Raw genomic sequence first — 12137 nt, 5'->3', positions numbered from 1 at the left:
TGAATGACAGAGCACTTACCATCTGGGATAAGGCCAAATTGGATAGTTCCTGCCTGTGTCAAGGCTCATCATGCAGTCTCTGCTGGTAGCTTGGTGGCTCCTCACTTCCATCCTCAGACCACTTGATTTTTCAGAGTGAAATAATTTAGGGTCTTTGATGAAGTACAACAGTGTGTATGAATTTTAGTGCAGTGCAAGTGCTGTAAGTACAAGATACTGTGTTTATTTCTGATTAGGATTATCACGACCTAGCTTACCACTAGTGAAATTGTTAGTGGACAAAATTACTGTTCTACAACAATTTCATTTCGTTTTACTTCGTACAGAAAGTTTTTAAATTTCACATCGCCTGAGTTGCAGCTTGTAATAGTGATAGCATTTAATAAACTTCGCTTCATGTTGAGAGGAATAGTGCAGTATCAAAGATTTTATTTAGTGGATTAGTAGCATATTATATTTGTACATATTTTATTATTATTGTTATTGTTGTTGTTGTTGTTGACATTATTATTGCTGTTGTTGTTGTTGTTGTTGTTGACGTTATGAGAACTTTATACTGGCCCGTCTTTGTGGTACTCATTATGCATTTCCTAATTACATTGATCTTACGACATCTGAGATTAATGATTCACAATTACTGTCATATAGTACTTTCTATTACATTAGATAAAGATCAGTGCTACGTACTGGGGGAGCCACTGTCCTGTTTCAGAAAAGTGTAAACACGAGCATTTAGTGCTAATTTTTTGGATCTCAGGAAGGTATTTTTATTTTTATACCTTTGTTTTTTGCACATAACGGTGTGATGCACCCACTCCTCCCACCCTCCTTTCTGAAGTGTTCTCTAATTAGCATAATGTGTGACATTAACAAGCAGCTCGTATTCACAGAACTACAAAAAGCTTACATTACAGCTCATTTAAATGGATTCCTGCTATTTTTACAGGGGCGGCACAAAAGGAATGCAACATTTCCTGGAGGTCAGTCATCAAGTATACTTCCACCTACACAGTCAGTCAGAGGTGAATGTTAGCTTGATTATGATTTGTTTTTACAAAGTTAAGACAGAGGAGTTGGTATGTTCACTTGCTTAATGTAACTTATGCACCAGATGTATGAAAATCACTGTTGAAATAAAGCCACATTTCGTACATTTTTCATTACTAGCAACTACTCCAAGCGACACACGACCACGCTTCAACAGCTGTCATACTGAACCTTTACGACAACCTCCTCCAGCACCACAGCGCAAATGGACTACGAGTGAAGCAGATGTGATACCAACAAGAGATGTGACTTCACCAAAATCAACCATTGTCCCATCAGAGTTGCACACCTCACCAACAACAGAAACAACCAAAGGTAATAAAATTTTGTTGTGAAATGAGTACAAACATTCATTCATGCATACCCATGTGTTTACAAGTGAACCACTTCTGCTTTTGGACATGATGTGTCTGTTAGCACAATGATTTAGACATAATAGTGTAATTAGATTTCCCATTTTACATTTAGTACTACCAACATATCTGTATAGCACGTGAAAATGATCCATACATATTAAAAACTGAAATGTGCAGTATTTATGTTCCACAATAACATTTATTTTAAAATTAGTTGTGAACTGACCTTGGCTACCGAGGCCATTCCCAGCAACTTACGACTAAGCAGTGTGGCCACACATCATCAGTGAGATGGTGATGGTGATGACGTTTGGTGGCACTCAATTGCGCAGTCGTCAGCGCCTGTACAAAGGCCCCATTCTTACACAGTCCTATTTTGACCCAGTCCAATCTAGCCACTGTCACAAATGATGGTGACGATGACTATGATGAAATGATGACAACACAAACACCCAGTCCCCGAGCAGAGAAAATTCCCAACCCGGCCGGGAATCGAACCCGAGACCCCGTGATTCTGAGGCAGCAACGCTAGCCATTAGACCATCAGCTGCAGATTCATCAGTGAGAGTTTATAGCTGTACAAAGATTGTTTGTCCAAAGATAATGACCTTTTACAAAAATGTGTGTGTGAAATCTTATGGGACTTACCTGCTAAGGTCATCAGTCCCTAAGCTTACACACTACTTAACCTAAATTATCCTAAGGACATACCGAGCGGGGTGGCGCAGTGGTTCGACACTGGACTCGCATTCAGGAGGACGACGGTTCAATCCCGTGTCTGGCCATCCTGATTTAGGTTTTCCGTGATTTCCCTGAATCACTCCAGGCAAATGCCGGGATGGTTCCTCTGAAAGGGCACGGCCGACTTCCTTCCCAATCCTTCCCTAATCCGATGAGACCGATGACCACGCTGTCTGGTCTCCTTCCCCAAACCAACCAACCTAAGGACAAACACACACACCCATGCCCGAGGGAGGACTCAAACCTCCGCCGGGACCAGCCGCACTGACCTTTTACAACTGCTGTATATATCTATATGGAAACATGAGTATAATGCAATCTCAAAGAAGCTGTGAAAAATAAATCTTATATTAAATTATACAGATTAGAAGTGCAAGAATGTACATGCCATACAGTACACATGTTAGTACTGATACAGACATGGGGACAAAATAACTGGTGAATGTTATGGATAGGTAAAAAAAGAGAGTGAGTCAGAGGGGAGATAGGAGTCAGTGGAATGTTGATGGGGAACAGTTACACTTTTTGCAACAAACATACTGTCTTATGGCGAGAAAAATAGTAACTGGCTGCTACTTCAGCAATGATGTGACTACATTTGATTATTAACGATTCTGTGACGTGTTTACTGACCGTGAAAATTTAAAGTAATGTTAGTTTCCTGTCTTTATTGGCTCTGTGTAGAATTTCACTATGAACTATAAAATAAATATTGTAGTGCAGTTTTTAATATGCCCTATGTTCTTTCAAGTACTGTAGGTATTTTCCATAAATAATTTAAATCAAACAATGGAAACTCCATGTAGGAATATCAGCATTGTAGAAAAAGATAGACTGCAGACAAGCACGATTAAAAGACACTCACAGATAGCTTTTAGCCACAGCCTTCATCAGTAAAGAGGACACCTCATTGGAGACACTCTTTACTGATGATGAAGGCTGTGGCTGAGAGCTGTATGTGAGTGTCTTTTTCATTGTGCCTGTCTGTTAACTTGACATTTCTTCTTTATGGTAAGTGGCAATCTATCTTTTCCTACATTGTCCATAAATAATTTGTACATTTTATGCATAACTGTGAAATTATTATTTACTTCTTTGTTCAATAAAGGGTATGGTGACAAACCTGTGTCATCAGCATCACCACCAACAAGAGATAAAATACAAACAGAGGAAAAGAGTCGAACTAGACGTGTTGTAAATAGAGAGAAACGAGGAGTAAAGTCAGCCCGAAGTTTCTCGGAAGATTTCTCTGGTGTACCTGGTATTCTTCCTTCGTGGCGAGAAAGGAAAATGGCATCAGCTGATATACAAGGTGAAATCTAAAATAAAATTCTGCAATTTTTTAAAAGTAAAGCTTTGCCAAGATAATTTCATTGTAATCTCGTAATTTGAACTGCCTTATGTTTTTATTTACTTTTAGTGATAAAAAGCTGAGAGAGAGAGAGAGAGAGAGAGAGAGAGAGAGAGAGAGAGAGAGAGAGAGAGAGAGAGAGGGAGGGGGAGAGGGAGAGGGAGAGGGAGAGGGTGTGTGTGTGTGTGTGTGTGTAAACTGTTATCTAACACATAGAGCTGTCTGAATAGATGATCAAAATTGGCCTCTGAAAGTATTAGCGGAAAGCCTCAGATTATCACTCAATTATAGTTAAAATCGTGTAGAAAATTGAATTTGAAACTTTCAGACTGGCACGGAAAACATGAAGTGCATTGCAGTGTCCTCCTCTTTGGGCCATAGCCCATTGGGCACAGCACATAACAATAGAAAACTGCTGTAGTTCCATGGTTGAAAATTTTGTGATGCATGGTACACACATTTAAAATGCACTGTCTCACAAAAAAAGTGAAGCATCAAGAAGTGGCGCAGGAAATGAATGAAACTACTTCTCAGTTAGGATATGTCATATTATTTCAGTGATAACAATATAGAAGCAAATTTATAAAGTACTTGGCAGTGTGAGCCCATTTATCAGTATGATATTACACCCCCTCTGGCTTGGATGCAAGAGCTGATTAGATTGGGAAGGGTTGCACAAAACATTTATATCCTCTCCTGAGGCAAGCTGGCCCACAACTGGTTCCCAACATCCCGGATACTGGCACTGGCAGTTAGCATAGTGCCATAGAACACTCATACATTTTCCGTAACTTGATTGATTAATGGTGTGATTCTAGGTGTTCTTCAAAGTTGTTCTTTCCATTTTCTGCACAAAATTTCAACAGCAACCCTGTCGTCTTCTTCTTCAGGTGCTGCAAGTTTGGCTCTTAACATGTTAACAGCAAAACTCACAGCAAATGAAGAAGACGGCTAGGTCAGTCCTCAAAAACCTGTTGGATAAAATAGAAACAACAACAACAACAACAACTTGGCAGAATATCTGGAAACACACCATTAATCAGTCACAGTCACTAAACATGCGCGTTACATGAGAACAGTATCATTGTATATTAAAGACCTTCATATGATGATGAAAACCCATATCTCTAAAATGAGGTCATAGTGAAAATTAAATGTGATTGTCTCTCCAGAATATGGGATCAGTGGACTGAGGAATGGGAGGGAAGGGAGCATACATGTTTGAATAAAAAGATGGTACTACAAATGCAAAAGATTCAAATGTCAGACTGTTAGTTCACAACCACTTGCAACAGCCAGTGTACATTGTACTATTTAGTCAGTTGTTTGAAGAAAATACCACAGAAAATAAACCTGTGTAGAAAGGAGATCAGATTATTAACTGTCCCACAGGTGATGTATATTCATACATCCCTCTTTGTTCGCGCTTGTTCTTAGCATAAGTTAGTTTAAGTAGTATGTAAGTCTAAAGACCGATGACCTAAGCAGTTTGGTCCCTTAGGAATTCACACACATTTGAAATTTTTTTTGTAACTAGGTAAATGTATTGGTGTCTTGTAATTATTTAAGTGTGTGCTTAAAATGATGGTTTCATATTCCAACAGATAAAACGGACTCATCTCGGAGGATACTGTTTGATAATTATGATAGTGAGAGCAAAAGAGACGAAAAACTAAAGGATATTGCAGACTCTATAACAAGGGTCCGCTACAAGCGAAATGCTCCTATTGCCAGTAGTGTCTACCTCCATAAAGCCAGCAGCTTGAAGCCTACTCGAGATGGTGAATGTAGTGAGGAAGAACAGCAACTAAAAGATCAAACGAAGAAACCATTTATCAATCCTGCATTGCGAGGAATGACAGAAGCTGACACCAGAGATGATAAACTATTACGGGAAAAATCAAATGTTAGTACCTATTATGCAACTGGAATTTATATTGCACTAATTTCCTTTTCCTTTATATTGACAGTGCTTTGCTTAAGAAACAAAATTTTTAATGTTAATCTCCTTTTCATAATTGACAGAAACTACTTGAATGTGTAAGCAGATAAAGCAATCATTTTTCTGGAAAAATTTACTTCTTAAAAGTTTGAGAAATATGCTGTGCTTTCAGTAATTACCAGTCCACTTTGTCTATTGGAAGAGTTTCAAATGAAATGCAGTGCAAAGTGACCTGAGAAATATGGTTAATCCAACTTTGTTCTATCATTGACAAAAGTCACTACTTGATGATCACTGCCAAGAATGTTCACATTCAGTAGTAAATATGTTAGAAAAAAACTAAACAAGTCAATATCAGAAGTACTATCAGATTTTGCAATAGATTTCATAGCCCATTCTACTCTTTAGTCATCAGTAATAGTAATTTTATTTCCAAAGCATGAAATGGAGAATGTTTCGAAACAATATAACGTATTTTCATATTTGTAAATGATTATTGTGCTTTTCAAGGTACGTGGAGATCCTGATGGTTGTGGACTCGACCTTTCAAGCCAAAGATATTCACCAAATTCTGAGCTACGTGTTGATCTCCCTGCAGAGGAACTGCTGAATATCAAGAAAGGCTGGCTAATGAAATTGGGTACAAATAAGGTGTGATATTTATATGTATATATTCCTTCAATTAATCTCAAAAATAAGCTTACAAATTACTCTAATTAAAATATATTGATGTCCTTACTATTGTGTTCATAGCCCACAACACTCTTCACAGTGTTTGAAATGTATGTTGTAGTCTTTCTAACTCTTTAGTAAAAGCTGTTGCATAAGCACTGTTCAGCCAGTCTTAACCCCCACCCTGAGTCTACCCGTGTGATCATTTCAGTTTCTCCCGACACATCTCATTTTTCACCTACCTTGCATTGCATATTTCAGTCCTTTAAATGATCTATTCTGTAAAGACACTGTAGATTTTTGTGTTAGGTTGAGCACAAAAACAATAAACAATTGGATAAATGTGTACAGGCAAGCTGCTTGCAGAGGTACTGTAATTCGGAAGAGAATGTTGTGCAGCATGTGTGGTTTCTGTCCACTTGATGTACCAAAATTTTTATTTGAATCCACTCAGCCAGTAACACAGCCACATAATTCTATAGAGGGAGCTGAATGTAACTGTGTAAATTTTCTTTCTTTCATTAATTAGAGCTTGTCTTGTATTAATCCTTTCTTTCTCACCCCTCTTGCCTGCCTACTCCCTGCTTCCTCCACCCTACCCACATCCCTCCCCTTTTCACTACAGTTCCATTAGTCTCAGCAGGCTTTCCATTTATTTCACTTATCTCTCATATTTTGGCATTCTGCATACTTTTCAAACTATTGGCTATCATCAATGACGTTTTTCATTCTCATTTTCCCATAATTTTATCTTCATTGCTTTGCCCACTCTCTCCATGTTCATCTATTTTAGTCTCTCTTCTATTGTGTGCCTCACCTCATATTTTGTTACCCTTACTATTAACGTAATCATTGTTTATCCTACAGTAAAAATTATTGGTTAGTTACGTATGACTGTGACAAACTCTTTATTCCTGTATGTTTATCCATAATTATTGTAAATATTGGTTATGTAGTTGTGAGACTATCACTACTACATAGTGATAGTCTCACCACTACATAACCAATATTTATGATGATTATGTGTAAATATAAAGACATTGTAATAGTCATATTATACCTCATAAAAGGCCTGATGTAATTACATATTGCTTCTGGATGGGGATACTGATTAAGGATGGCATGGTACTTGTTATCCTGCATTTGTTTGTTGTTGTTGATTCGCTCTGTATAGCGATAATCTGGCAGTGTAAAACTGGATGGAGGAGGACATATAAATAATGTAACAATGAAGCTTTTTGAAGGAAACTGTTACCAAAATCAATCTCTCTCTCTCTCTCTCTCTCTCTCTCTCTCTCTCTCTCTCACACACACACACACACACACACACACACACACACACACACACACACACGTTCCAAGTCATAGTGAAGAAAGGAGGACTGTGCATATTATCTGTGTTTCTCTCTCTGTTGTGACTTCATAAGACTGATTTTATGTTCAAAGAACTTACGGTAATGTCTTAGCCAACAGCAGTTGTCAGAGACGCTACGCAGCTGAATTTGTGCGAACATTTTTAGGTGTTGGCAGAAAAATCAGGTTTTCTATGGCTATTATCTTTGTATTTAGCTGTCCATTTAAAACTTTTAGCCATTTCTGTAAGCATATATAAACTGGACAACTCCATAATTAAATTAAGACTACTAAAAAGGAAAAAAAATATTTATTTTTATTGTGGAAGCCTGTATGGACACGCTTTAATTTTGTTTTCAGGTATATTTACATGTTCCTCTCATGCGTGATTTCTTCTTTTCTTTGTTTGAAGGTGTTGGCTAACAGGCTTCACCTTAAGGTTAAAAAATGAATGTGTCCAGGGCACCTTTTTCTGTTGTCCGAACCAATTTTAATTTTTATGTATTTATTTTTTGTCTTGTTTTAGGAATGGAATAAACATTGGTTTGTTCTTCGTGGTGCTGCCTTGATGTATTATAGAGATCCTACAGCAGAAGACAATGGTATACTGGATGGTGTAATTGACTTGAATGGAGTCAGCAATGTGATTGAAGTACAAGTGGCCAGAAATTACGGCTTCCAAATAGATGTAAGTGGTTTCATGATAGGAAACTGTGAAAGAATTAGATATTTCATAAATATTGCTTCACATTGTCAATATACATTTGTCTATATTTTATGATCAAAATTTATTTTATGGATAGTATTCTTGCTTGCCTTAAGAGACCATAGTATTGTTGGCAATTTTTATGTGGTTTGTGAAATATGTGAGAACACTGTATGTGCATGTCAATTTTGAAAAGCTATAATGGCATTTTTTTGATTGAACTGTCACCTGTAATAGAGCTAAGTGTCAGTTTTTTTTAAAAATCTTGTTACTGTTTTTTCAGCGGAAAACTGTTTGTGTTCCTAGTGGTTTATGTTGCACTGCCATTCATTACCATGTGCAATGAGAGTTGCACACCATTTTTTCCACATGTAAACTTTGCTATGATACTGTCATATAAAGCACTATGGGGAATGTTAATTTTGCATGATGCTCCAATGCTCAGATTGCATTTTCACACAGTCTTGCCTCTCTTACAGAAATATAGGTGGCAATAGTATTGTGGCAACATTAACATATTACATTCTGTTCATGCTTTCAAATATCAGTCGCAAAAGTCCCACTGTTTGGACTATGGGGCATAGCACTGTGAACATTATTAGAGTTTCTGACGATGATCAGCATTACTCATACCCTTTCCTTCTACCTAGCCTATCATTGCTTCTACCTCAGAGTTATACAAATGGATTTGAATTTTTTAGTATTTCTGTCAGACTTGCACATGTCAGACCTGGTGTGGTTTTGAATCAGGTGTCAGAGTGATCTGTGACTCCACTGTAAGCAGCGTGAGAGTTGCACACATTCGCCAGTGCTTCTGGATTCGTAACTTTACTGCTTTAGCTATGAGAACTTTGAAGTCAGTCACATGCTAGCTTATTTTGGAGATTCTTGTTTACTTTTTCTCTGCTCCCTTGAATTTATGCCATTAAATCTTTTGCGCTGTCACACACTTTTAGTCCCATGTCTCTTTTTCACCATGCTTTCGGACTCTCTGCTCAGCAGTTAGGTTGAAACTCAGCACTTTTTGTGGGCGCCACACATTGTGTTGCTACTCGTTCACTGCCAGACGTTTTGTGGATGCTACCATCTCGTTACGCAAGATGTAATAAATTTGTTGTATTGTTTGTCCATTATTAATCTCTTCCTCCAGTCTCATCTGTTTAGTACACTAATTTCGAGTACGCTCTGTGTATGTGCTATTTATGTAGCATTGTAATGCTGTATGCTATGAGCCTAAGTTTTACTTTAAAAATTGCAAATACATAAAGTCACATTTGTTTGCCAGAAGTGTAAGAAAAATCATAATTATCCACATCAGAAAAATGTACTAAGTGTTCAGATGTTCAGAATATATTTTGGAATCTTAGAGAGAAATTTGTGACTGTGAAGTGTAAAATTAAAACAATTGCAGCCACTTCTACGAGTGCCTTCATTAGAAATAAAACATTTAAAACTGGCGTGTCACGTGCCATACGTGTCATGTGGCATACGTGACATGCCAGTTTTAAAGGTTTTATTTCTGATGAAGGCACACATAGAAGTGGCCTAAAACTAGTTCAAAAAGACATTATTTTTGTGACAAAGGGCTGCAATTGTTTTAATTTTACCTTGTAACAGTCGTTGACAACGCAACCATGTTTAAAGTTTTAATATTACTGTGAAGTGTGAAGTGTCTTGTTTGTCATTGAACATAACCTCTAAAACCAATTCAGCATGGTTGCTTTAAATTCCATTTCATAGTTTCTGGAAATAATTGACATATATTTCTTGTTAACTGAAAAGCTACTCCATTTTGTACAGTACTTGTGTAGCTAATGTGAGCTGTATTTTATTACAGACATGGGACAGCAAGCAGTGTGTGCTATCAGCTGTTACATCTGGTATTAGAGCAAACTGGATGGGAGCACTCCGTCGAGCTGCAGGATTGAAGGATCCTGTTGTGGATGGTGTAATAGTGACTGATGCAAAACTTGACAATGACCTTGGAGGAAATCAACTTTCTTGTAGGCCATTGTAAGTTTTTCTAGTATGTGAAGTGCGGATCACACTCTCCAGTAAAGTAAAGCAAGAAATTAGAAATACATAATAGTTCAAAGGAAAATCGAAAATGTACTTCATTAGCCCCCCTCCTACAAATGATCTAAGCTAAGCAGTTGAAAATTTCTATTAGACGTATGTCAAGTTGAAGCATTCATTACAGAATTGGATGACAAGTAGTAGTGTATTGTAAACAGGCCACTGTATTTACAAATCTAGATAACTATTTTCTTTTAAATTACCAGTGTAATAAAGTAAATATTAAACAGTGGAAAACTGAGGCTGGAATAATGATAATATTTTGAAAAGAAGAAATTGCTACTCACTGTATAGAGAAGATGTTGAGTTGTGGGAAGCCATAACAAAAAGACTGCTATACATTTAAGTGTTTGACCAAAATGCCTTTTTCTAAAGTAGAAAATACGTACATTCATGTAAGTACAACTGGCACACTCTGAGCTGCGCTTGCATGAATTTTTGTGTATTTTTTCTACCTCAAAAGAAGGCACTTTGACTGAAAGCTTAAACATATAAGAGTATTTTTGTTGTGCCTGGCTGTGACTCAATTACTCCTCTGTTGGCTGAGTAGCAATCTGTCCTTTCATAACACAGTAAATATTAAACAACAGGAGGTAAACAACAGCTATTTAGTATAATTGATGAAGCTGCACCTTTTTCCAAAGCAGAATCACTCTTTCTTATTTAGTAAATCAAACGTATTTGGCATAAGGACAAACATTATTAAGCAATTTGTTGACACTATTGCTGGTGCTGTGTACAGATCATTTTTCTATGAAGAGCTTCTGTTGAAGTATGTGTCGATTCATTCTGTATCATCTACATTTACATCTAAATCATGACTATGCAATTTGCACTTACGTGCCTGGCAGAGGATTCATTGAAGCACTTTCAAGCTATTTGTCTACCATTCCACTCCCAAGTGGTACACGGGGAAAATGAGCACTTAAGTCTTTCAGTGTAAGATTTGTTTTCTCTTATTTTACCATGATCATTTCTGCATAGGTATGTGGATGTTAGCAGAATATTTCCATACTCAGGAGAGAAAGTTGGTTCTAAAATGAAAAATGCCTATGTTTTAATGATTGGCATCGCAATTCATGTATCTTGTCTGTGGAACTCTCTACCCTATTTCACAATAATACAAAATGAACTGCACTTCTTTGAACCTTTTCGATGTTCTCCATCGTTCCCATCTGATATGGATCAAACATAACACAGCAGTATTTCTGAAGAGGACGGACAAGCATAGTGTAAGCAGTCTCTTTAAGTAGACTTGTTGCATTTTTAAATGTTCTGCCAACAATCGCGGTCTTTGGTTTGCTTTCCAGACAACATTGTCAGTGTGATAGTTGCAATTTAAGTTATACATAATTGTAATCCCTAAGGATTTAGTTGAATTTACAGCTTTTAGATTTGTGTGAGTTTTCTTGTAACCAAAATGTAGCAGATTTCTTTTAGTAGTTATGTGGATGACTGAACACTTTCCACTATTTAGAGTCAATTTCCATTTTTTACATCTTAAACATCTTTTTTAAATCATTTTTTCGGTTGGTTATGATAATCTGATGACTTTATGAGACAGTAAAGACACAATCATCCACAAACCATCCCAGAGGACTGCTCAGATTTACTCCTAAATTGTTCATGTAGATCACGAACAGCAGAGATCCTATAACAATTCCTTGGGGAATACTAAATATTACTTTCGTTTTACTTGAGGACTTTCTTTCAGTTACTGCAAACTGTGACTTTCTTGACAGGAACTTGTGAATCCAGTCACACAACTGAGATGATACTCTATAGGCACACAATCTGATTAGAAGTCTCTTGTGATGTATGGTGTCAAAAGTCTTCTGGAAATAAAAAGAGTATGGAATCAATTTGACATTTCTGTCAATAGAAGTCATTGCT

General features: G+C 37.1%; 1 protein-coding gene across 2 annotated transcripts in view; it reads left to right on the top strand.

Annotated features, from left to right (window-relative positions):
- The window catches only part of LOC124714599 (protein outspread), a 758909-nt gene that overhangs the window by 664943 nt on the left and 81829 nt on the right, over positions 1-12137 (top strand). For both annotated transcript variants that reach the window (XM_047243036.1, XM_047243037.1), the window contains exons 5-11: positions 947-1022; positions 1168-1362; positions 3253-3456; positions 5100-5401; positions 5948-6088; positions 7989-8150; positions 10006-10181. In XM_047243036.1, the coding sequence (XP_047098992.1) occupies positions 947-1022; positions 1168-1362; positions 3253-3456; positions 5100-5401; positions 5948-6088; positions 7989-8150; positions 10006-10181 (1256 nt within the window). The remainder of the gene's footprint in view (positions 1-946; positions 1023-1167; positions 1363-3252; positions 3457-5099; positions 5402-5947; positions 6089-7988; positions 8151-10005; positions 10182-12137) is intronic.

This window comes from Schistocerca piceifrons, chromosome 1 (assembly GCF_021461385.2).
Source record: "Schistocerca piceifrons isolate TAMUIC-IGC-003096 chromosome 1, iqSchPice1.1, whole genome shotgun sequence".
Lineage (NCBI taxonomy): Eukaryota > Metazoa > Arthropoda > Insecta > Orthoptera > Acrididae > Schistocerca > Schistocerca piceifrons.
Note: the sequence above shows the minus strand (reverse complement) of the source record. Positions and strands in the feature narration are given on the sequence as shown.